Genomic DNA, 25,331 nt, shown 5'->3' on the forward strand with positions numbered 1-25,331 from the left:
TAAGTGTTTTACTATAGTTATGTCATAGTGCATGCTCTCGAAATCTACTTTGTACTTCAATGGTGGATTCTCTTTAAATATTTTTTAGAATTAAAGGTTTTGATTGGATTTTTAAACCTGATTAGGGACTAATTACATAAGATATAGTTTGAACTTGTAGCATGAATATATAATTAAATGAATATATAATTAAAAGAAAAGTAGTTAAATAGAGAACTAGAAAAAAATAATTAGGCTTATCTAAACTTTGCGTGAGAAAAATACATTCTAGTTTATATACTATTCATTGACTTTATTTTTAGTTTTTCTAGTTTTAGAATTTTAAGTTTTAGTTTAATTTTTTGTTTTTACTTGTATTCTAGTTTATAAGGTAAGGGGAGGAGAGAGAAAGCAATTAAAAAACAAGGAGTTGAGAATAGGTGGCAAGCTAACCATGCCATGGCAATAAAAAAGACAATAATGATATAAACATTTTTTTATCTAACACGAGTAGTATTGTTGAGATGTTTTTTTATCTTTTATATTGTTGAAAAAAATAAATTGTTGTTTGGGATTTTTTCTATTAATTTAGGTTAATTTTGTGTTTTTTGACAGATTAAATGATGATTTTAAGATTATAAATAGGTTTATAGAGTTTTTTATTGTGTTTCTTAATCCTTTTTAAATAAAACTAGTTGAAAATTAGATTTTTAAGTTAATTAAATCAGAACCTGACTTTTTATCATCTTATACAAAAGTGCTAGTAATTATTTAATTGATCATTATATATAAATTTATTATGCATGATGTTTTAAGTTTGAGATCATGAATATTATATTATACATTTTTTTTACCAGATTGCATGCAAAATAACGAGACATGATGGTTAACATGTTTTCCTAATTAAAACTTACTTTATATAACATACTAAGTTTTTATATTAAAAAACAATATTTATTGGAAGAAATTATTTTAAAAAAGATATGTATACTTTTTAATTTATCTTATTAAATACATGTATTTGTATTTAATTTTTAATGTTGTTGACTCATGCTGTTTGGGATTGCAGTGATAATTATTTTTCAAAGAATTTTTAATTTGAAAATGTATTAAAATAATAATATTTTTAATTTTTAATTTTTTTTTACGATAATAACATATCAAAACCATCTAAAATTATAAAAAAATAAATTTAAAATATTTTTTTTAAAAAAACAACAAAATCTAAATTTATTAGCACGGGCTAAATAAGCAAGAAAAAGAAAGTACAAGCCTGCAACAAAAACATTTGGGGGTGTTTGGTTTGGAGACGTGGTTGATTTTTTTTTATGAAACCCACATGAAAAGCATATTTTTTTTATTTTGTGAGGTGTGATTTATGCTTTAAAAAAATATAACATTAAAAAAAAATCATCACATTTCTAAACCAAACACACAAAATATCTTGGTGAGGCTACTTCCCAAAACCCACTCTTCTATTGTCCACCAATCAAGTGGTCCTTTGTTGGCATCCCTCTCCCTTTCCCTTCAATGAAGCTCTCTTTGAAATTTTGATTTTTTTTAAATAATTTTTTATATATATTTAGATCATTTTGATTTGTTAATATAAAAAATAATTTAAAAAAATAAAAAAATATTTTAATATATTTTTAAATAAAAAAAAACACTTTAAACTACCACTAATACTACAATTTAAAACACCCTCAACTCTTACTGCCCGCAATTAAAAAAATTCCATCACGCGCACAAGCGCGCACGCGCTATAATACAAAATACATTACAATATATAAAAAGGCAAAAAAACAACGAAACTTTTTCGACAATTTTCTTTTTGGGATTTAATGGTCTCCGTATCTCGAGACCGGACGTCGGGACTAAATTCCTGCTATTGTATAGCCTTAAACAAGGGTGTGTGCAGTGCCCCTACTTAATTTTCTATTCAAACATTTTCTTTCCCTCAAATCCAAACTAAACTCTCTTCTCCTGCCAATCCACACACACAAGATCAAAAAGACCAGACCAGACATTCTTTGTTTTGATCTCCTTCCCATTTCTCTGTAACCCAACACAAGATCTTAGTAACCCATGTGAGGTTTTCCTTCCCTCTTGTCTCTGTTTTGTTGTTGTTTTTTGTTTTCCTTGTCACTCTCCTGTCCACCGCTAAATATACTAGGTTAAACCAAAAGCAAGGAAAATAATTGAAAAAAAAAGGAATGGCATCACAATCACAAAGACAAAGCAACCAGCGGCAGCACCAGAATCAAGCGGCGCAGTCTTCTGGTACCAGTAACATGAGGCAACATCATCACGCCACAGAATCAGTAAGCAAAGCAATTGCACAATACACTGTCGATGCACAACTCCATGCAGTTTTTGAACAATCTGGCGGGTCTGGTAAGTCGTTTGATTATTCACAGTCAGTCAGAACTACTAGTCAGTCAGTACCCGAGGAACAAATCACTGCTTATTTATCAAAAATCCAAAGGGGTGGTCATATCCAGCCATTTGGGTGCATGATTGCTGTAGATGAAGGGTCGTTTAGGGTCATTGCATATAGCGAAAATGCCAAAGAAATGCTTGGTTTAACTCCACAGTCGGTCCCTTCTCTAGATAAACAGGAAATTCTCTCTGATGGGACTGATGTAAGGACTCTTTTTAGGCCTTCGAGCTCCGCTATGCTTGAAAAAGCATTTGGTGCAAGGGAAATAACTTTGTTGAATCCAATTTGGATCCATTCCAAGAATTCCGGGAAGCCTTTTTACGCAATTTTGCATAGGATTGATGTTGGTATTGTTATTGATTTAGAGCCTGCTAGGACTGAAGACCCTGCTTTATCCATAGCAGGGGCTGTACAGTCTCAGAAATTAGCAGTTCGTTCGATTTCACAATTACAATCACTTCCTGGTGGGGATATTAAGTTATTGTGTGATACTGTAGTGGAGAGTGTCAGAGAGCTTACCGGGTATGATAGAGTTATGGTTTATAAGTTTCATGAAGATGAGCATGGTGAGGTTGTGGCTGAGAATAAAAGGGCTGATTTGGAACCTTATATTGGTTTGCATTATCCTTCTACGGATATACCACAAGCTTCAAGGTTTCTGTTCAAGCAGAATAGGGTTAGGATGATTGTGGATTGCCATGCTACACCTGTCTGTGTTATCCAGGATGAGGCGCTTATGCAGCCTTTATGCTTGGTTGGTTCAACTCTTCGAGCTCCTCATGGTTGTCATGCTCAGTATATGGCGAATATGGGGTCAATTGCTTCATTGGCCATGGCTGTTATTATTAATGGAAATGAGGAAGAAGCTATTGGTGGGAGGAATTCAACGAGGCTTTGGGGTTTGGTTGTTTGCCATCACACTTCTGCTAGGTGTATTCCATTTCCGCTTCGTTATGCATGTGAGTTTTTAATGCAGGCTTTTGGACTTCAATTGAACATGGAATTGCAGTTAGCGTCACAGTTGTCAGAGAAACATGTCTTGAGGACTCAGACTCTCTTGTGTGATATGCTTCTCCGTGACTCTCCTACTGGCATTGTCACTCAAAGTCCAAGTATCATGGATCTTGTGAAGTGTGACGGGGCAGCTCTTTATTACCAAGGACAGTATTACCCATTGGGCGTGACCCCAACCGAAGCCCAAATAAAAGATATTGTGGAGTGGTTGTTGGCCCTTCACGGAGACTCAACTGGTTTAAGCACAGACAGTTTAGCTGATGCTGGGTATCCTGGGGCAGCCTCACTTGGCAATGCAGTTTGTGGAATGGCTGTTGCTTATATTACTAAGAGAGATTTTCTTTTCTGGTTTCGGTCTCACACTGCAAAGGAGATCAAATGGGGTGGTGCGAAGCATCACCCAGAGGACAAGGATGATGGGCAGAGGATGCATCCACGTTCTTCATTCAAGGCATTTTTGGAGGTGGTGAAGAGCCGGAGTTTACTGTGGGAGAATGCAGAAATGGATGCCATTCATTCTTTGCAGCTTATTTTGCGAGACTCATTTAGGGACGCTGAAGCAACCAATTCTAAGGCAGTTGTACATGCCCAGCTCGAGGATACAGAATTGCAAGGGATGGATGAGCTCAGTTCGGTCGCAAGAGAAATGGTGAGACTAATAGAGACTGCTACTGCTCCGATATTTGCTGTAGATGTTGATGGCTGCATAAATGGGTGGAATGCAAAGGTCGCTGAGTTGACTGGGCTCTCAGTTGACAAAGCCATGGGGAAGTCTTTGGTTCACGATCTTGTTTATAAGGAATATGAAGAAACAGTTGACAAACTCCTTCATCGTGCTTTAAGAGGTACCTGCTTTATATCTCACATATTTAAGTTGTTTATCAAGTAAGATTGTCATCTCATGGCAATGAATTTTTTTTCTAAAGTTGCATCTGAGCATGCAGTCCCCTTTAATAGAAATAAATCTTGAAAAACGTATATGGGTTTTGCAAAAAACTGGAATTAAAAAAGTTGATAAATGGAAATGTAAAAGAAGGTCAAACTCAAATCCTGGAAATAATTCTAATAGAAACTTTCATCAAACTAAGAATACAATTGGCTCACTCATAAGTTTTACATGAAGTACATTGTAATAGTTTCATCTGCATGGGATACCTGACTAGTCTTCTGATCAAATGACTTGAATGAAGTAACGTGTATAATTGCTTCTCTTGAATGCTCTCTGTTGACAAAGACAAAATGAAGTGCTGATGCATCAAAGGCTGTGGCAATGCACAATTTATTCAAAATTAGCAATAAATAAAAAGGAAATTAAGGGTTTTGGGCTTTTAAGAGGAATCAGCTAGTCAGGAATTTGAATACTGCAATGGAGAAGAATATATTCTACAGACATCATTCACTAGGATCTTGGGTGCCTCATCTTGGGCAAAATCCAGTAGACATTTGCCATTAAGAAGAGCCTAGAGGCTGAAGTATTTCTCATCGAACTTTCTTTGAAAGTGGATTGCTGCAGTCTTGTGTATGACTTGACCATTGAGATGAGTCCATTATATATCTAGCAGCTTAGAAGCAAAGCCCTAGCTTCCCTGTTATTGTAAGCCTCTTAAGGACTGAGAGGCTGCTGACAATATAGCTCTGTGTTCATAAGATCCAGCCTTCAAGTAAATCTCTAGGCCCCTGAATGTTGAGGTAGCTCCAAGGACTGAGTCTCCACAGCCCTAAAGAAACTGCTGATCCAGTTACTATAATTTCCAGGGAACAAACTTGCACTCAACACCTCTCGTGTAAGAAAATAGTTGTTCACACATGCTTTAAACTCTAAAAGTTAGTGAAGAGATCAGTTCCCTCTTCCAAGTACTTTGTAACTGTTGGGTGGATCCAAACAGAACATGTTCGAAACGACTCCTTTAATCATGTTTCAAGCATGTGATGGGCCTCCATAATGTGTGCTTATTGCTTACATTACCTTTATCTATGCATTTTTTTAGGTGTCAAAGAGAGTATAACCTAGAACATTGTATGCTATATCGCTACAATTACACAGTTTTGATTACAAAAAAAAGAACAGAAAAGATAATGCTCACGCAATGGTTTGAAATAGAAATTTGATAGATGCCTCATCCTACAGTGCTAATATGGACAGTGAATGTGATCATTCTTAGCAGCACTTTAACATAGCAGTAAGACAAGCTTTGATGTAGTTTTGAGGAACTGAAACACAGCAACATAAAACAAGGCCACTTATTGTGGTTTGATATTCTATTAATTTTTTTATAATCTATTGCTTCAATTATGTTTAACTGATGCAGGTGAAGAGGATAAGAACGTGGAGATAAAATTGAGGACATTTGGCTCTGAACACCAAAAAAAGGCCCTTTTTGTGGTGGTAAATGCTTGTTCTAGCAAGGATTACATGAATAATATAGTTGGAGTCTGCTTTGTCGGTCAGGATGTTACAGGTCAAAAGGTGGTAATGGACAAATATGTCCATATACAAGGTGATTATAAGGCTATTGTACACAGCCCCAATCCTTTGATCCCTCCTATATTTGCTTCAGATGAAAACACATGTTGCTTGGAGTGGAACACTGCCATGGAAAAATTCACGGGGTGGTCCCGGGGGGAAGTTATTGGGAAGATGTTGGTTGGGGAGGTTTTTGGCAGTTTCTGTCAGCTCAAGGGTTCAGATGCACTGACAAAATTCATGATTGCTTTGCACAATGCAATTGGAGGGCAAGATACAGACAAGCTACCATTTTCATTTTTTGACCGGAATGGAAAGTATGTGCAAGCTCTCTTGACAGCGAACAAGAGGGTAAATATGGAGGGGGAGATTGTTGGAGCCTTCTGCTTCTTGCAGATTGCAAGTAATGAGTTGCAGCAAGCTTTGAAAGTCCAGAGACAGCAGGAAAAGAAGTGCTCTGCAAGGATGAAAGAGTTGGCTTACATCTGCCAGGAAATAAGGAATCCTTTAAGTGGTCTACGCTTTACCAACTCGCTTTTGGAGAACACGGACTTGACTGAAGATCAAAAGCAGTTTCTTGAGACTAGTGCTGCTTGTGAAAAGCAGATATTGAAGATCACTCGAGATGTTGATCTTGAGAGCATCGAAAATGGGTTAGTTTTCCTCTAACAAATTATCAAAACTTAATATTGATGGTCAGGTGATTATTTATGCTTTGGTACTATTTTTTGAGAAATGTCTGTTAGTTGAGAAATACTACTTTAAAGGTATGGACATAATCATTTTGGCACTAGGTGAATGTCTTTCTCATGCAGTTTCATTCCCTTGAGTTCATTTGGAGATTTTTTATGTCTCTTCTACACATTTCCTGATTATGAACCAACTATGACTTTAAATTCTTGACTCGGATGTTACTATACTGATCTGCTTTTAGTAGTCGACACTATTGACTTGACCACCTGTGGATGCCAAGGCGGTAAACAATACGGGTTTCTTTTCTGTAATTCCATTTTAAGTCTTTTTAGTAATCCCAGGTGATAGCTTTGCTTTTGACAACATCTACAAGGAACAAGATGTAGGGACACAAATCATATCGTATCCATTGCTCACAAATGCTGAATTACATTTTGATCCATAACTTTTATGACTGTGTGATTAGGTCCAAAAACAACTAAAAAATAAAACTCTCCTTTTATAACCCTTTTGCCCCTGAAGTCTCGATGCATCAACTTAATTTTACAACATAGATAAGCAATGCATAATACTGCAGTTCACTTTTTGATAGACCTTAGAAAAAAAAAAAATTAATCTCTAAAGAAAATAGATACGTCCAATCAATAAAACTATAAGAATTAGATCATCCAATCCAAACATCACAAATTAGAAAGTAAAAGGCAGAGAAAACTCAAGATCTACAATTAGAGAAACTAAAAAATCTTTTAATGGTTTCATTAGAGAGGAGATGTCAAAAAATTGGATCCTCTTGCTATTGATAGTTGAATGTATATGAAAAGATTAAGTTACCAACAAAATTACAAGGAAAACTCATATTTTTAATTAAATAATTTGGATGGATTCATGTGATTATAATTTCATATTTGAAATTGAATTTCTCAAGTAAGATGAAATCGGTCATGTTACTCATTGATAAATTGGAAAAAAGCATAGCAGACAAGGTAAGGTGCGCTGATATTATTTCAAGTATATAAGTTGACTCGATATTTTAAAGAACACTGTTTAGGTATTGTTGTTACTGTGAAAGAAGAGTGCAAATGTTAGAAAGATTATCAATATAAAGAAGCCAAGAATTTCATCAAATGATAGAAAAACTGGATGAAACTAAAGCGATAAAGAATTATTACTAGGATAAATAACACTATCATGTAAAATTCATGAAATTCAATTAGAAACAAAAGATATTTTCTTTGACAACATTGAAAAATTTAATAGACTTGAGAAACAATTTCAATCTATGATAATTAATCATATCATGTGAGTTTGATTATTAGTTAAAAAATTGGTTATTTTTGCTTATATTGATAAATTGAGAAAATTTAAGGATCAATATGGATTCTAGCATCAAATCCAAGGACAAATGAAATTACTAGAAGAAGACAAAAATAACAATCTAATGGTTGCAATTCAATTTATTGTAAAAGTGTGTTATACCCATGTGACACGGTATCATGGTCGTACATATGATTTTCTTTTAAATTAATTATTGTGCATTCAAGTGCATTTTATTTTATTTCTCATCTCAACCTCTAGCAGACATATCCTAACGAGAGGGTGTCTCCATTTGCTTTTGAATAAGTTTACTGGAGCTTGAGAAGGCTGAATTCTTACTCGGGAGTGTCATAAATGCTGTTGTTAGCCAAGCAATGCTATTGCTGAGGGAAAGAAATCTGCAATTGCTTCGTGATATTCCAGAAGAAATAAAAACGCTGGTGGTTTATGGTGATCAGGCAAGAATTCAACAAGTACTGGCTGATTTCTTGTTGAATATGGTGCGTTATGCTCCATCTTCAGCAGGTTGGGTAGAGATTCATGTTTGTCCAACACTGAAGCAAATCTCTGATGGGCACACTCTCGTGCATATGGAGTTCAAGTAGGCTCTCCTCAACTCTTTTGCATGTTGTTGATAACATTATCTATATTGATAAAAGGAAAATCCAAAAAATTGATGATGACAGTTACCTGTGTTCCCTTTTCCTTCTCTATTTTGTTTTAAACCCCTTTTTTGTGGTATTCTAATTGCTGCAGTAATGTTATCCTGGAGTTTCATTATAAATGCCATCTCCTTATTATTTTCTTCTGTGAAACTGTGATGATTTCTACAATTTTTTCTTTAGCTCAGTCTTTTTGTATCTTGTTTGTTCTTCCCCACTCCTCATGATTGGTTACACATCCTAATAATCTGGTCTCCAAGTTGTATAGAATTCAATTTTTAGATTTGATCTGCCATAACCATGCTTCTCACCATGCACAGAGCTATAGTTGTAGAATTTTGACATCTAAACTGGTTGCTTCCTCGAATTTGTAGAATATTGGTTGTATGAACAAGGATGGTTGATGATGCTGTAATAGAGAGCTATCTGTGCTAACTGTTTGTTGTCTAAATGATAATGTGGTTTATATGAAGTCCAATTTATGCTTCTTCTGTTCATCGTATCATATAGACCAAGGAAATATAGATGATAGTTGTTAATCACATTGCAATTTGCTCCTCCCCCTCTTCAATGCACTTTGGTACTAAATTAACTAATATTATTTATTATCATTTTTCTTGAAGGATTGTTTGCCCGGGTGAAGGTCTTCCTCCTGAATTAGTTCAAGACATGTTCCATAGTAGTAAATGGGTTACTCAAGAGGGCCTAGGGCTCAGCATGTGCAGGAAGATTTTAAAGCTAATGAATGGTGAGGTCCAATATATTAGAGAGTCAGAAAGATGCTATTTCTTAGTTATCCTCGAAGTACCCATGCCTAATAGTGTGAGAGGTATAACTGTAAAAAGTGCTGCAGACTAGGATGCTTGGCCTGTAACATCTATTAAAGAGCTTTCTCAATTGCAAACTGATACTTGTTCTGCTGCGCCCGAGGGGGTGGTTCCAAAAATCCAGGTACAAGGTGCATGTGCCAGTGCGGGCCACCTAATTTGGCAAATTTATCCTGCAAACAGAACTGTTTTGCTCTATCCATTGAGAATATGGTATATGCTTCTTTATCAACACGAGTCCAAATCAACAACCTACACATGTGAGGTAGCTTCTTGATTTCTAGCCGCGTAATTTGAGGATATCATCAATGTAGATAGCCAGGTTATAATGCTGTGGTTTGCTGTCGTTGTTATAAATAAAAAGGCATCAAAAGGATGCCATTAGATTTTAGCAGAGGCTTCCACAATAAGGGCCCTCCAAGTATGGATACATTCGACTGCTGCAAGTATATATCTGTATGTAACGTAGCTTCTGAAATCCCTAGATAACTATAACATGTTTGTCTTTACGAGGTTACTCCAGCGAGAGCCAGTCAAATAATTTATCATTTTCTCAAGTTTAATAAAGTCAAATGTCCTGCTCTAGCATGTAGTTTCAGGTTTTGTATTTTGTCTTTCCTGTTACCCCTTGATTGAGGATTTTGGACTGCGTAAGTTTGGACTACTTGTTTTATAGCTTGGTTGGTCTTTCATTGTACGGAACGGTCACATGCATGCCCAAGAGTGTGCTCGGATGCGTGCTGCTCGCATGCTTTGCAGGTGGGTTTGTGCATAAATTTCTTCGTGTACAACTAGCCTAAGCTTAGACACTTCATTATTTTATTAGTGATACCATATGCATTAATGTGAGTACATTTAATAACTTACTTTTTCTTGAATTAATCACCCAGTGACCCCAAAGACGAACTCAAATTCTTGTCCCCTCTGCCTACAGGATCATGGGTACATTGAATTACTCAAAGATACAAGACGTCTACTATTTAAGATGTATGTGCTTGATGAACTTACGCAATTCTTTTTAGTCCCAGTGGGCTGGTTTTGATAACATGATTTGACTTAAACGGCAAGTGGGCAGACTCTCCACCTTTTTATGATTTTGTGTTTTTCCTGGCTTTTATAGCAGCAGGGTAACTCTCTCCTGCTTTATGTTGCATTCCTGATGAATAGAATCCTTAATTCATCCAAAAGAAGAAAAAAACTCCACCTTGTTGGAGGATTTTGCTCGAAGACCAAGATATAGAAAAGTAAAATAGCATATCATTAGAGATTAGTGTTTGTCTCCATGCATGCAAGTGGTACCGATAATACCATCTCATACTTGATGGGAAAGTTTGCTTGATGAGATTTCCACATCAACTTGCAAGACAGCTTGAATATGTCTGTTTTATACTAGCTCCAGTCACATGAGCGGAGACAAGGGTGTGACTTGTAGAGACATCTCAAAGCTAGTGGAATTTCTATTTCATTGCAAATCGATCTAGTGGCCCCGGACTTGGTCAGGACAAGTTTCTCAGTAGATCGTCCAGGCTATTTAACCTAGTCCGATACTTGATTGCAATCAAAACCTAATCAAGTTAAACATTGAAATAAATTAATGACGCAAGAAGGGGGAAAAATGCTTTGTGGATCGAATTCTTAACTTACAAATTGACTCGATGACATAATAGTTTGAACCCTTGACCATATTAGACCCGACCAGGAATCGAATTTGACTACTGTAATGCCCAAGGGTTTATCAACTATCCCTCGTTAGTTATTAGTATAAGATGTGAGTTTACGTGAATCTGCCTCCAGTCACTATCACACTAAAAAACTACTACGTCCATGCACGCCCTTAATCATGTTGTGCACGCAAAACGAAAGCTGTAGAGAGGGCAAAAGTTCTAAAGAAACAAAGGAGCGAAAAAAATAGGGCTAGTTGCCTCTTGCTTCCAAAATCGGAGCTAACCATAAAAAAGATTTATTAAGAACGACACACACATTTTGGGGAGAGGTTAGGCATAAAAATAGCTCACGGGCATGCATTTAAAAGAGGGGAAACATGGTCAAAACTTAAACAGAATCATGCCCATGCTCCCCATTCAAAAAAATAAGTCAAGCATCCTGTTTATAGAAGATAAAGACACCAAACCTTTTTTTCTCCCTTCATGGTAAATTTTTCTAGATATATGCACACACAGAACAAGCATCCAAATTATAGATGGTCAAGACAGGTTCAGCTTAGACATGCATGCGTAAAATAGATCGAGGCATAATCACATGCTGACATGCATGCGTGTGTATTTTTTCATTAATTTATTAATATTTTAAATTACAAAACATCCCCAAAAAAGATTTGAATATGTAAGAAATCATTTTGCAAAGACAAAAAATATTCTCCTAAACCAGTCTTAGATTTTGGTTAGATATGTCATTTCACTGTATGTAAAATATGAAAAAAACTAAAAAACCTCGATCTACAAGCTCAATGTTTTAAAACTCCTAAAGGTTACAGCGTCATTTTACTTTGCAATAAAATGTAAAAGACACAAAAACCCCTAAGTTCAATAATTTAAACGAAGGAGGTGCCATGGCGAGCAATCCAACATCCCGTCATCACATTTATTAAACAGTAAAGGCAGAGAACCGAGAGAATATAATAGTCATCTCCAATAAGTCAATTCAACTGAGGCTTGCCTTTGCAAAATGTTGAAGCTGTCAAGCTCCCGCGTTATCCATAATTAAAGCCAAGTGGCACCATTGACAAAAAGGTAATTTAAGAGAAGGTGGAGTGAAATTAAACTGTAATTTAATGGGAGGCAGGAAACTCTAACCTGACACGCTGTATCGCGTCTAATCGACGCGCTATTACAGCGGACAAATAGGCAAAAATCTACCACTACCAGGGGCTATAAAAATACACGCAATTGAGAAGCGAGTGTAAGGGACAAAAGTGTCTTGGCATTTTACTGTAACAGGAACGTCTGGTCTGGATTGTTTGATTCAGACGATGAAAAAGGAGCACAGAGCCAGAGACCCAGAAAAGGACAGCATGAGATGACCGTAACCGAACCAACGACAATCAAGCGCAAGCCTTGCGGGAGAGGAAGGGTTCCTTGCTGGGGAGGTTTTAATGCACATGGATCAATCATCCGGATAAATAAATGATTTATTTTTCCATCGGAGATATATTTTTATTATCATGTTAAAAAAAAAGTTTACATATAGTGTATAAAATCATTTTATAATTGGATTTTGTCTGGATCATTATACTATGAAAATCTCTTTCATATACTCATGCATAGAATCCACTAAATATTGGACCAATTACTTCAAAAAATATTTTAGTGTTGGGTGTTTCTACTCTATCTATATACATAATAATAATAAAAAATTACCCCTTGTACATATCACTTGAAAATTCTTATTAGAATATTTTATATAATTTTAGCTGTATTTTTTTTAGATTTTCTTTTCTTTTCAGGCTGTTAAATTAAAATCAACTTATTTAAATTAAAATCCGTATGATTTTGCAATTGTATTTATACCAAACGAGGGAGTTTGATCAAGTTATTATATAAACAAATATTTACTATAATTTGAGATGTGTAACCTCTCATGATCAAATTAAATAAGTATTGTGATGTAATTTTAATTCTCATGATTATTTTCTTTAATTATCATAGTTCAAATCTCAATTTACAAATTTTTATAAAGTAAAATTTCTTCTAATTGAATTTTAATGATTTCATTGTAATGGTGAAAAAATTATTTTTTAATTAAAAAAAACTAAATTGAAAACTCCCTTGCAAGCAAAATAAATATTTCCGTGATGTTTAAGTTTGTTAGAGAGAGGAAGTAAGTGAAATAAAATATTAGAGGGAGAAAGTAAAAGGAGGAGAGGAATAATAATAATAGCAAGCAACAAAAAACAAAAGAGAAAGAGGGAAGTCTTGTGAGCTGAAAGTGATTAGAGGGAGGGAGGGAGGGTAAAAGAAGAGAAGAAAAAAATAATAACTCAAGAAACAAATTCTTGACCCCTCAAACCCTATTCATCAAGAAATCTAGAACAAGCAAGTTAGAAAAAGAAAGAAAGAAAGAAAGAAAGAAAGATTCCAATGAACTGATTTATCAAGAAGCAAAGGAATGGAAAGCACAGCACCAGCAGAAGAGCTACTAAAAAAGATCGAAGAACTTGAAGCAGGACACCATCATCTTCAACAAGAAGTGTCAAAGCTCAAGCTCTCCTCTACTACTACCGATCCAAAATCAACCCAACAACGGTCCCATTCAATATCTCCTCAAAGGTCCGGTCCCAGGAGACGGGTTTCTGGTGGGCCAACCGGGTCAAGTTTTGAGGCTGCTTGGAAGAAGGGTTCTGCTTCATCTAGACATTCATCGCCTCTACAGAAAGAAAGTAGAAGTTTGAATAGTGATAATGTTAGAGATGGCAACAGTAATGGTGGTAGAGAAGGAGGAGATGGCAATAGTGGACCTTCTGCTGTGAAGTTTACTGATAAACAGTATTTGAATATATTGCAGTCTATGGGACAGTCTGTTCATATTTTTGATGTTTCGGGTCGTATTATTTACTGGTAAGATTGTGTGTTTGTGTCTTGTATTTTTATTTCACATCATTTGTCATTCGGGGTTGTTATTTGCGTGTATGGGGTATTTCTTTTGGTTTGAACTTTGAATGGGCAGTTGATTTATAATCAATGCTGTTGGAGCTGTATATATTTTGATGTTTGACTATGGAAATTGTGATTCTGATTTCCGAATTTGGTCCGTACTGTATGATAATCCCTTTTAATTTGGAGTTGTATTGCAAATTTGTGCCTTTGAACAAGTTTTGCGTGGTTTCTTTCTTCTTTTTTTACTTGAGAATTTGTTTGGAGGACATTGATTTATGGGGTTTAGGCGTATCTTATGATTGTGCAGGAACAGAACAGCGGAGAACCTTTATGGTTATTCAGCTGCTGAAGCTCTTGGTCAGGATGCTATTGGGCTGCTAATTGATCCTCGGGATTATGCGCTGGCGAATGGTGTTATTCAACGGGTTAGTATGGGGGAGAAATGGACAGGGAAGTTTCCAGTTAAGAACAAAATGGCTGAAAGGTTTGCGGCTGTTGCTACTAATACTCCACTATACGATGATGATGGCGCTTTGGTTGGGATTATTTGTGTATCGAGTGATTCACGGCCTTTTCAAGAAATGGAAGTTGCATTGTCGGATTCAAGGAACTTGGAAACAGAGTCGAGCCATAGAAGGCCCAAGAATACTGTCATGACCAAACTTGGTCTTGATTCTCAACAGCCCTTGGCGTCAAAAATATCGAATTTGGTCAGTTCATTAGTTTTTATCTGTTCTTGTGTATTTAAATATTCACCGTGGTGTATCTTGATAGTTAGAATCACCAAAACAGGCATCCAAGGTGAGTAACAAAGTCAAGTCCAAAATTCACATGGGAGAGAGCAACACGGATCGTGAAGTAGGGAGTGGGGATAGTCACTATTCTGACCATGGGTACTCAGATGCAGCTCTATCTGACCATCGGGAGGATGCAAATTCTAGTGGAGCTAGCACACCAAGAGGAGATTTGCATCCATCTCCTTTTGGTGTATTTTCTAATCTTGATGACAAGTCCCCAGTAAAACCATCCAGAGACTCTGGTGATGAGAGTGAAGGAAAGCCTGCAATTCATAAGATCATTACCTCAAAGGCAGAAGCATGGATTGGTAAGAAAGGGTTGTCATGGCCCTGGAAAGGGAATGAAAAGGAAGGTTCAGAAGCAAGGACAGCCCGTTTTGGGTGGCCATGGTTGCAAAATGATCAAGAGAGTGAAACGTATCATCAGACAAGTCCCTCTTCTGGTGCAAAACCTGAAAGCCAGGTCAGTGAAAGTATTCGGCCCGCCACTAACGAGGCCTCTGGGTCTTGGTCTTCAATTAATGTTAACAGCACAAGCAGTGCTAGTAGTTGCGGAAGTACCAGCAGTACTGTGAATAAGGTGGATATGGACACTGATTGCTTGGACTACGAAATATTGTGGGAGGACTTGACAATTGGAGAGCAAATTGGGCAAGGTAACTGTCTTTAAATTCAAAAGCATGCTTCCAGAGCATTGACTCTAATCTACATTTGATCTTTCCTGAACTTGAAATTTTTTGCGTCCTCATTGAATGTCCAGTGACAGAACAGTGATCTTCCATTATACTTCTTTATCTTTAAGCTGGGACTATTTTTTTACTATGCTTCATTCTCATTTTCACCTTACCCTTTTTACTCTATATTCCCGCAGGTTCTTGTGGAACTGTATATCATGCCCTGTGGTACGGATCAGTATGTTCCTTTGCTCTTTCCCTTTTAAACATCTTAATTCTCAATGATGCATAATCACAAATGTATATGAATTCAAATTTTTGAGACAAGATATAGTGCTGTCCCTGCTCTGTCCAAATCTAAGGCTTTCATTTATGTTAATTATGGGTAATTTGAACAGAAGCAAATTGAAATCCAAAGTGACTGTCTGAACTTTGTAAGCATGTATGTGCATGACATTGATAAGTGTTACATAAATCTCTTAAATGTGATGTTTTGTGCAATTAGTGCATATGTGATTTTGCTTTCTTATTCTTACAAAAATAAGATGCTGCCTTGTGAGCTAGGGTTTTTATGAAGCTCTAATTGTTTTTTTGCATTCAATGAATTGAGGTAAAGAATAACAAAAAAAAAATTGTGATGATGATATTTTTTGTCTTTGGTTGAGTAATATGCATTTTATTTCAGGATGTTGCTGTCAAGGTATTCTCCAAGCAAGAATATTCAGATGATATTATACTTGCATTTCGACAAGAGGTGGGATTTCCAGTTACCTCAAGAAAATCTTAGTTACAGTTTCTTGTTAGCTTAAGAGAATCTTATTTACAGTTTCTTGCCATTTAAATGCATTTCAATTGGGATGTTTTTAGAATCGTCAGGTCTCTTGCTACGTATGCTCCATTTTATCTAATTCTTTTTCTTATCTGCTACTAACTGGTCCATATATATGTACATGCTTTGTATTATCTCGCAATCAGTTTCATATGAACTTTTTAATGAAAGGTCGTTTCTTTAGAATGTCACATTGTCTACAATGAATATCGATGCTTATGTTGGTGTAGACAAGTAATACCATTTAGTTGAAGGCTTTGAAGTCAGTAAACATGTAAATTAAGATAGTAAGAATTGAAATGCTAGTAGACTGAACTATACTGACCTTAGTTGAAGAAAGACGTGCAACACTAGATTTTCTTAAGTTGATGCTTAAAGCTGTATTATGATTACTGGTATTGTCAAATCTTGAATGAAAATAGTGTAACAATGCTGGATCTTGCATGAAGAATTGAGTTATTTTTGGGATTCAGATTTGGAATCTGTCATTTCTTGCATTGTTATATAATGAAGGATCCCCCTTCTCCCGCTATAATATAGCATTAATGGCATTATTCTTTTCATTCATGAAGGTATCTCTTATGAAGAGACTCCGGCATCCAAATGTTTTGCTCTTCATGGGTGCTGTTACTTCACCTCAGCGTCTCTGCATTGTTACAGAGTTCCTCCCACGGTAATTCTGAAGTCCTTTTCAACAACTATGAATGATGAGCTGTCAGTTTTATTAATTTTACTATTACTTACTAAGAAATGACATTTTTTTTTGTAGGGTATCATATGACTGAAATTAACCTGTAAAAACTTAAAAAGATTACATGTACTTTTCAGTAACTGTTCTATTTTTCCATTAATGCAGTGGAAGTTTGTTTCGCTTACTGCAGAGGAACACAACCAAACTAGATTGGAGACGGCGTGTTCACATGGCATTGGATATAGTGAGTATCGAATTTATTTACATAAATATGCTCTATTTCTCTGATAGGAAAATTACTGTTTGGTAAAGTGGTAAAACCCTTAGGCTTGTAACCACAGGGGTTACGAGAACATCTACTTTACGTAAAAAATTCTGAAGAGTAATGATGGCTCTGAATTTTTACTTTCTAGAAACCCATTTTGGTTGTGATGATTTCGTTGTTTTCTTGTTGAGAATCTCTATGGTTTTTGCATTTGTTGGGGTTTATGAGGTGTTCTGGTTGATATTTAGTAATGAAGACTTACTCATCCTTTATTTTATTGTTTGAATCTTCTACAGGCTCGAGGTATGAACTATCTTCATCATTGCAACCCGCCTATCATTCATCGTGATCTGAAGTCTTCAAATCTCTTAGTTGACAAGAATTGGACTGTAAAGGTCTGTCATTAATTATGATTATTTTCTTTTATTTAATTGTTTGTTCGACTATTTGACTTCTTCAATTTGAGATATCTTGCATCTTTGTTTTTCCCCATTAAGGTGAAAAAGTAACCAGATTATATATAACCAGGTTGGAGATTTTGGTCTATCACGTCTAAAGCATGAAACTTATTTGACAACAAAGACCGGGAAGGGAACGGTACTGCAACTTTTGTTATTTCATCCCATCAAACTAGTCATTCTGTGATTGTTTTTGCATTAGGTTGCAAAAAAAATTAGGGTCAAATTCTCACTCTACTTCCCATATTTTGCTGTTGTAGCCTCAATGGATGGCACCCGAAGTTCTCCGTAATGAACCCTCTGATGAGAAGTATGTTCTACCCTTTGGGCTGGGAAAACATTAAACTTTTCAAGTTCTGATTGAAGTGTCTTCTGCCCTAAGCTTGGAAATAATTTCTTTCTTTTGTTCCCCCCCCCCCTATTTCGGTTCGTTTAGGTCTGATATTTACAGCTATGGAGTAATACTTTGGGAGCTTTCCACTGAGAAGATCCCTTGGGATAATCTCAACTCAATGCAGGTATAGTTTCACTTGAAAAATTGTGAGGGTATTATTCTTAGGAAAGCAAATACCAAACTGTTGCATATGCAAATAGTATACAGTCTTTGATTGCTTAAACAACAGAAAACATTGCTGGCAGCATCTTTACTGAATGTATAATTCAGAACTTTTTCAATTTTGCAAATCTGCAGATAATAAATAATGCTAACATGGCAATGCACATATGAACACTGTTTAGTATACTTGCAGGTGATTGGAGCGGTAGGGTTTATGAACCAACGGCTAGAGATCCCAAAAGATGTGGATCCACAGTGGGCTTCTATAATTGAGAGTTGCTGGCACAGGTGCTTATTTTCTTCTACTTGATTCCAAAAGATGTGCTTCAAGTGTTAAGCAATTTACCCTTGTTGAAAGTGCTTCTATGGTTGGTTAGGGTGCTTATTAGACTTCCACTGCTTTAAGTATTCGACATGCAAATTCTCAAGACTTTCTGGTTATAAAATATTGAGGGTTCCATGTTTTGATGCTAATTGATGAACCTTAATCCTTTCAAATTTCTGCTTCCATATTTTGGCCGACAATGTTATGTTATGTTTTTCCTATGTCATTATAAATATATTTTTTTATTTTTCTAGACCACATTATCATAAATGTAGACACTCATAAAATTTGAACTATTGTCCTGGGTAGAGCGAAATAGGATTCATGTTACTAACACCTTGCAGTTAAATGCTGGGTATGAAATGTTGTTAAAAAGAGATTCAGATCGTTGGCTTTGTTTGACTCTGGCAGGCTGTGGAGATATTTCAATTATTGTTGGTAGATATCTGATGTTGATCTTGTGGATTTCATTTTGGTGGTAAATATATTAAAGAATAAATAGGTTTGGTCTTAGGTATTGATTAAGACGTACTGGAAAGTGAAATCATTTGTTTTTCTTGCCACCTTTTTGCAGTTCTCAATTATTTATATTCCCACTTTTTAAGAACTTCCTAGTGGCTGAATTCGTAACTTTGTCAAAACCAGTGATCCAAGGTGCCGTCCAACGTTCCAGGAATTGCTGGAAAAGCTTAGAGATCTTCAAAGACAATATGCCATTCAAGTCCAGGCAGCCCGTTCTGCAACTGGAGACAACACACAGAAGGAACCGTAGTCCAAGACCAGATTCATGTGTTTGTTGTCTCATTAGCATGGCCCAAGAGCAATGACCTTACTTTTCGAAAGGCTCGTCAACCCAAGCGCTGATGAAGAGAATGGTTGCTAGGATAGCCCTCGGGTTGCCACCAAAGGCTTTTGGCATTGGCATGGAAAAGCTCGCACCAGATAGACAAAGAAAAGGAAAAGAAAATGAAACTCGTTGGCATCCATGTGAGCTGCCTAATCTTTAATGGTGTTTGCTGGGGTTGGTTGGTTGTGGACGTTTGTTTATTTACTAACATTATTAAAATCTTTTGACATCCGACAGTGGTGCTGTGTGATTGGAATTATGTTGGTTGGATTCATGTAAACCCATTAGTGATTTCTATGTTGAGAGATGTTTAGGACCACTTAGAAAAGTTGTACAGAACACAGTTTTCAATTGATCAAATAGGAGAATCAGATAGATAAATGTCTTTAGTCTGTTATTGTTTATTGTTTGTTTAAAAGAAACGGATGCGTTGCCCTAATTGTTGCGCTTCCATATCACCCACTTGGGGCAATTTTAAAAGTCAGAATGAAGCACTCAGCTCGCATGAATTAATCTAATGTTTCTCTTTATCTTTTCTATGATGTAATAATCTAAGTTGGCTTATAATGTATACCCTTTGATACTCTTCTGGTAGAGGTTCAATTATCTGGGATGAGAGCAGGTTTCGGCATCTCGTAGTTTGACTTATCTTGGAGGAGAGATGAAGATTGATCAGCTATCTCTCCCCCTCGAGGGGCAGCATGAGCATAATCTAGTAGATGATCCCAGAAATTCAGTTTAAGAAAAAAAGAAAGTACCATTTTCTGGTTCTACTGTACCTTGCATTAAGTAGAATGTTAAAAAAACAGGAGGAATTATGACGGAAATAATTATTACATTGAGTGATTTTTTTAAAAAAATAATATATTATATGAGTAATTTAAAAAGGTGCAAGAGTGTAAAGTTGCTTTTAGAAATAGTTTGTCAGGAGGCTAAACACCGAAATGTGCAAGAGAACCAACTAGACATGATTTTAAATCAAATATCGAACCTTGCATATTAGAGGTTTTCATAATAAGATGCAGGTAAAAAAGGGAGGGTAGGTTAAGTTTAAGACGAAAAATACACCTCCCTTTTCCCTTCAATTTTTTTTACCTTTCTCTCCCAAAGATTAAAATTGAGTAATTTTTAACCACCACCCCCCAAACAACCTTCTGACTAAATTACCATAAATCATAGAGCCCGAGTCACCAAGTCACGAAGCAACCTATAAATCGCAAAATCAACCTATAAATCATTGTCCAGAATGATGTCATTTTAAAAAAAAAATTCTTAGAATTAACCTATCCAAGTCTTACTTGAATTTGTAAGTCAACCTCCTCACGGATCAATCTACCAAGTCACTCTATCAAGTCACAAGTTTAATCAGGTTAATATTCAAAACAATTCAAAGCAAAACCTAATTCAGGTCAAGCTTTGAGGAGACTAACCTCAAAGCCGAAATGGGTTAAGTAACTATGATTCAAATCCGAAATAAAGCTTTGCTTTGCCCGAATCGTCCCTAGACCACAAATACACAGCTTTACCAAGCCTCCAACGGTGAAACCGTATACTGAGATGGTTGGCTAGCTGATACCGCCAAACGACAGGTCTGGGAGTGCATTGCACTGTTACCACATGTGATGAGAAACAGTTTTCCATCGAAGTTCCCCCGTTGGTGTGATCAATATTTGATATGCCGATAAAGCTCAAGAAACATCCACTAGGACGATAAAGGCTTTGTATGAGCTAAGCAGATCCAGGCCCACACGTTCACTATTTCACGACAAGAAGTCAAGAAACACAATAAATTCGGAACAGAAGGGATTCTGGGAAATGATTTCTGCGGCCATCTTCGATTTGGCCTATTAATATGTAGTGGATTACTGATCACAGAGAAATAAAAAAAAATGGAGGCACGGAAATAAAATATAGTTGGGCATCGCTAATGGGGATGCTAGATGCAGCTTTTGGAAAAGCATAGCAAGCATGTTTACATAGATCATCAATTCCAAAAGAAATTCTTCATGTAGCTCGTTCTATGAAAAATTTTGAACCCTAACATCCCCAAAGAATTTCTAGTGAAGAAGATGGCGGATAGCAGCGACAGCATCGCCCTTGTGCTCACGTAAGGTTCTCTCTGCTACCTTCTTGTCCAACTGGCATCAACATCAAAGTAAAATGCTATAAACCACTGACAGATGCAAATAGAAATTCGTTAATGCAAATGGAAAGATACTAGGAAAGTAACCTCTAATTCATTTGCAATTATGTCAACATCAGCTGCGTTGATCTTCACAGCAGCCAATTCTTTCTCCCTGTAAAGCAGCACAAGAGTAATGTTTAGTTGATAAAGGGAAGACATTCAACAGGTATCAGCCAAAGAAGAATCAAAATATACCAAAAGATGAGGGATAAATTTCCATGAAAAAAATCATGCTGCAGTGCCTTTTGGTTTGCATACAGAATAGTGCATGATTAAAATTCAGATCAAGTCACAGAATTCTGTGATTCTACTTCAAGATCTGAAATACCAGCTCAGATGGAGAAAAAAGATGCATATATATATATATATATATATATGAATTAACTAAAAGAATAAATATATTTTCGTTAACAAATGTTCAATGTAATATGTAACAGGATCATCTCCAAAGTCTTCAGACCATGATGAACTCATTGGAGTTTCACTCTTTTAAGATCACCTATCCTTTTTAATGGTACTCAAAGGAAAAAAAGAAAAAATCTTCTAAATTTTTGCTAAGTTCTGATATTAAAGATTGCCATACCTAAGAATTCTCCAACCCCTATCCATTTGTTTAGTTTAAACAACAAAACAAGGCATCGACTTGTCGCATTCACCAAAGTAAAATTAAACCAAGGCTGAACATCATTAAGAAACCCGACACAGCTAAAATAATACGTTTGTATTGTTCTGCAAAATTTCATAAATCATACCACATTTACTAGTAAAACATATCCATTTTTTTAACTAATTCCAGGACATTGTAATATTTTTTTAAAAAATCTAAATTATTTAGGCAAAAACCCCAAGCAGTGGAATTCGAGCTTCAGATTATTACCCTATTCTTAATCATGAAAATAAATGTTCCACTGTTCCACACACAAGCAAGATCTTTTAATAATACCATTAATTAATAAGATATCTTTAAAAAAAATCTTGAAAAAGATTGGTACCTCAATCTCATAGCGTTAGCATCAGCTTCAGCAGAAGCGGAAATAGAAGCCATAGCTTCTTGAACACGAGTAGAATCGAGTTGGCGATCTTCTACACGGTCGGTGAGTTTATCAAGTGCTTTGCTTTGTTGCTGTAAATCTTTCGAATCTACTACTCTGTCTATTCCTTCTCCGTCTCCACCTTCCATTTTTTCAATTTCAGTTTCAGTTTTGGAGTTGCAGGCTTCAGTAGAATAAATTTTGAAGCTTCTGCTTCTTCTTTTGGTTTCGGCTCTACTAAAACCCTAAATTGCTTCACCCCTCCCCCTGGGCTATCTGTTTTTCTATTCTCGAATCGGGAATAAAGTGTGAAAGGACTGGAGTAACCTTCATTTGACCCGACCCGGTAGATTCGGTGGACTGGTCTGGTGCAAGTCTACATATATACTTCCACATGGGCTTTGACATATAAAATGTCTCAAGCCCACTAGAAAGGGATCCCGACTCAATCCTACTAATTCAGCCCAATGGGAATGGAGGCGCTGATCACTATTGATTATCTATTGCATTGTCGGCCCTGCAAATCCGAATTAAGTGCCTTTTAGAGAACCGAGGACGTGCAAATAACGCTCACCTGGTCTCCATCTAATACCAAAATATATATATATATATATATATAGAGTGATTATTTTCAATTTCAATTTGATTTGATTTTTATCAAATAATAATAATAATTAAATTATTTAAAAAAAAACTGAAACTGAACTGAATCCGGTTCAAACCAACCAATTCGATTATTTTAGAGCAAAAATCGGTTCAAACCAGTTTGGTTCGGCTTGACTCGGTTTTTCCGGTTTACCTCGTGTTTTTTTTGTTTTGGTTTAGCTTTTTTGTTTCAGATTTATAAAATCAAACCGGTTAGTTTTTAAAATTCTAATAAGTTTAATTAGTTTTTTTTACTATTTAGTTTTTTAAGTTATTTTTTAAAAATTTAATTAATTTTTCAATTTTTTTCTCATTTCTAACAAATTCCGAAGTAAAATATGAAGGGACATTCGTCCTCGAAGACACAACGTCCTCGGATAACAGTAGGGATCCCAGTTACCCTACTTATCCCTGTATGGTCTCTACCAAGCATTAAAATCCCCGGTGAATGCTATGTTTTATCACTCTTGTCACTATCCCTTAAAGTAATTTGCCTGTCATGACAAAAGGCGCGTGCTTATCAAAACTAGTTGCAGGTTTTCACGCATGACCAAATGATATAAAATTATCTTGAATTTGGATTAAACTAGACTTGACTCCTGAATTTTATTTTATTTTATTTGAGAATCATGAGTTCTTTTTTTGGTTAAGATAAGCTCTTGTTTTGGACTAGATTTCAATTTTAGGTCACATATATGGTTATTCATTCTCCATTGTGTTTATATGTATTTTTAAATAAAAAATTATTGAAAACTAATTTTAGAGTCCAAATATCATCTTTTTTGTTTTTTCACTCACTACTACGATGACTAGACTCTAGACAGACAGAAACAATACTTCCTCTGCCATAATTAAGCCTTGACAGAGCAGGTTCAGATATCAACAACATTCTCTTTTTACTTTTCTAATGGCCACGTTTTAAGTAGTTTTTTTTCTTTTATCTTATTTTGTCAATTTTTTTACCTTTTAATTTCACCCTTTAACTGTTTTTTTTTTCATCTAATTAATAATTTTAAAAAATAAAATTATTAAATTTAATAAAGTTCATAATATGATCTTATGCTGATTAAACTATGAAAAGGTGTTGATTTAATATGTTGTTCTTCGAGTTATTTTTAAATCCATGTGTTCGGAAGGATGAAGCAACCTAGTTCCTTCTCTTCCCCATTGTCACATGGTTAAATTTTTTGTCCTGAAATTCAACCCAATGCAGTAGTTTAGTCCCAACTAGACTCAGCCTTGCCTTACCTTTTCGCTCATGTTTCTTACAACTATATGTTTCGCTTATCCAAAGAGGTTCTCACAATTGCCTCGTCGTAAACAAAGAACATACACAAGCAAGCACACCAAGATTACAGGAATACTTCTCAACCTTTATTTATCTCATCAACAAATTATTACACAATAAGAGTGTGTGTGCTATGCACATAAATCGCATGCTACACAGCAGAGGCTTTGCAGCCTATTTATAGACAAACATGTGAGCTGCAGGGCTCACCTATGATTTCCTATTTTTCAGGACATAGTGGGCACTTTCTCCTCCATGATCTCCATGATCTTAGTGGCCTATTTACCAGCAAGTGATGTGGCATGATCCCACGGTCTCAGCAGCTTGGAGAGCCCCCAATTATGCTTCCATGTTCTGCCCCCATGAGGTTGTCGCTTCACCCACGTTCTGCTTGTCCACAAGGCAGTCCCAACTGCCTGTCTTGTTGCGTCAGCTGCTGACTTAGAAGGTCCATTATCTAAGCCCCCACGTTAGAAGGTCCATTATCTAAGCCCCCACGTCCATGCCAAGTTGCAAGCTCAAAGACTCGCATAGACCATCGCACGTTGCCTGCCGAATTCATCTTTGCCTATGCAAGGCTGCCGCTGTCCATCGCTGCCGAATTCTAGGCAATGTGCTTTCATTGACGCGTCCCCGCGCCTAGAGCTCTAACACCCATGGTCTATAAAAAAAGCTCAATACAGTCTCGCATGGTGCAAGTCTACGTATCCACATAGGCTTGATGGGTTGACCAT

General features: G+C 36.1%; 3 protein-coding genes across 6 annotated transcripts; 2 read left to right on the top strand and 1 right to left on the bottom strand.

The window, feature by feature from the left end:
* The first annotated feature begins 1,797 nt into the window (after window positions 1–1,797).
* LOC133705297 (phytochrome B) lies at window positions 1,798–9,978 on the top strand. 3 transcript variants are annotated; one of them, XM_062130431.1, is made up of 4 exons: window positions 1,798–4,278; window positions 5,743–6,550; window positions 8,212–8,505; window positions 9,190–9,978. In XM_062130431.1, exons 1-4 carry the CDS (start codon window positions 2,193–2,195, stop codon window positions 9,422–9,424), a joined length of 3,423 nt encoding a protein of 1,140 aa, XP_061986415.1. In that variant the 5' UTR covers window positions 1,798–2,192; the 3' UTR covers window positions 9,425–9,978. The 3 variants fall into 3 exon arrangements, with proteins under 3 accessions (XP_061986415.1, XP_061986416.1, XP_061986417.1); XM_062130432.1 differs by lacking the exon at window positions 9,190–9,978 and having other exon boundaries at window positions 8,166–8,376; XM_062130433.1 differs by lacking the exon at window positions 9,190–9,978 and having other exon boundaries at window positions 8,169–8,376.
* A 3,338-nt stretch (window positions 9,979–13,316) lies between these two features.
* On the top strand, window positions 13,317–19,829 carry LOC133705574 (uncharacterized). 2 transcript variants are annotated; one of them, XM_062130859.1, is made up of 13 exons: window positions 13,317–13,967; window positions 14,314–14,716; window positions 14,799–15,459; window positions 15,675–15,715; window positions 16,163–16,231; window positions 16,879–16,979; window positions 17,163–17,241; window positions 17,559–17,657; window positions 17,791–17,859; window positions 17,981–18,030; window positions 18,157–18,238; window positions 18,470–18,564; window positions 19,247–19,829. In XM_062130859.1, exons 1-13 carry the CDS (start codon window positions 13,519–13,521, stop codon window positions 19,371–19,373), a joined length of 2,325 nt encoding a protein of 774 aa, XP_061986843.1. In that variant the 5' UTR covers window positions 13,317–13,518; the 3' UTR covers window positions 19,374–19,829. The 2 variants fall into 2 exon arrangements, with proteins under 2 accessions (XP_061986843.1, XP_061986844.1); XM_062130860.1 differs by lacking the exons at window positions 17,981–18,030; window positions 18,157–18,238; window positions 18,470–18,564; window positions 19,247–19,829 and having other exon boundaries at window positions 17,760–17,851.
* Window positions 19,830–21,254: 1,425 nt separating this feature from the next.
* Window positions 21,255–22,940, bottom strand: LOC133704805 (uncharacterized). The gene is made up of 3 exons (XM_062129801.1): window positions 22,626–22,940; window positions 21,679–21,745; window positions 21,255–21,586 (listed from the first exon to the last, which is right to left on the bottom strand). Exons 1-3 carry the CDS (start codon window positions 22,811–22,813, stop codon window positions 21,506–21,508), a joined length of 336 nt encoding a protein of 111 aa, XP_061985785.1. The 5' UTR covers window positions 22,814–22,940; the 3' UTR covers window positions 21,255–21,505.
* Between the last annotated feature and the right edge of the window lie 2,391 nt (window positions 22,941–25,331).

Source organism: Populus nigra, chromosome 10, assembly GCF_951802175.1.
Source record: "Populus nigra chromosome 10, ddPopNigr1.1, whole genome shotgun sequence".
In the NCBI taxonomy this organism is placed as follows: domain Eukaryota; kingdom Viridiplantae; phylum Streptophyta; class Magnoliopsida; order Malpighiales; family Salicaceae; genus Populus; species Populus nigra.

Excerpts from the sequence above, each read along its gene's own strand:
- LOC133705297 (XM_062130431.1), top strand. The coding sequence starts at position 2,193 with ATGGCATCACAATCACAAAGACAAAGCAACCAGCGGCAGCACCAGAAT. Across the intron at positions 6,551-8,211 it reads CTTGAGAGCATCGAAAATGG|TTTACTGGAGCTTGAGAAGG; the intron begins GTTAGTTTTCCT and ends CTTTTGAATAAG. Across the intron at positions 8,506-9,189 it reads CTCGTGCATATGGAGTTCAA|GATTGTTTGCCCGGGTGAAG; the intron begins GTAGGCTCTCCT and ends TTTTTCTTGAAG.
- LOC133705574 (XM_062130859.1), top strand. The coding sequence starts at position 13,519 with ATGGAAAGCACAGCACCAGCAGAAGAGCTACTAAAAAAGATCGAAGAA. Across the intron at positions 17,658-17,790 it reads ACAAGAATTGGACTGTAAAG|GTTGGAGATTTTGGTCTATC; the intron begins GTCTGTCATTAA and ends ATATATAACCAG. Across the intron at positions 18,031-18,156 it reads AATGAACCCTCTGATGAGAA|GTCTGATATTTACAGCTATG; the intron begins GTATGTTCTACC and ends CGGTTCGTTTAG.
- LOC133704805 (XM_062129801.1), bottom strand. The coding sequence starts at position 22,813 with ATGGAAGGTGGAGACGGAGAAGGAATAGACAGAGTAGTAGATTCGAAA. Across the intron at positions 21,746-22,625 it reads GCTAACGCTATGAGATTGAG|GGAGAAAGAATTGGCTGCTG; the intron begins GTACCAATCTTT and ends GCTGCTTTACAG. Across the intron at positions 21,587-21,678 it reads TAATTGCAAATGAATTAGAG|TTGGACAAGAAGGTAGCAGA; the intron begins GTTACTTTCCTA and ends TGTTGATGCCAG.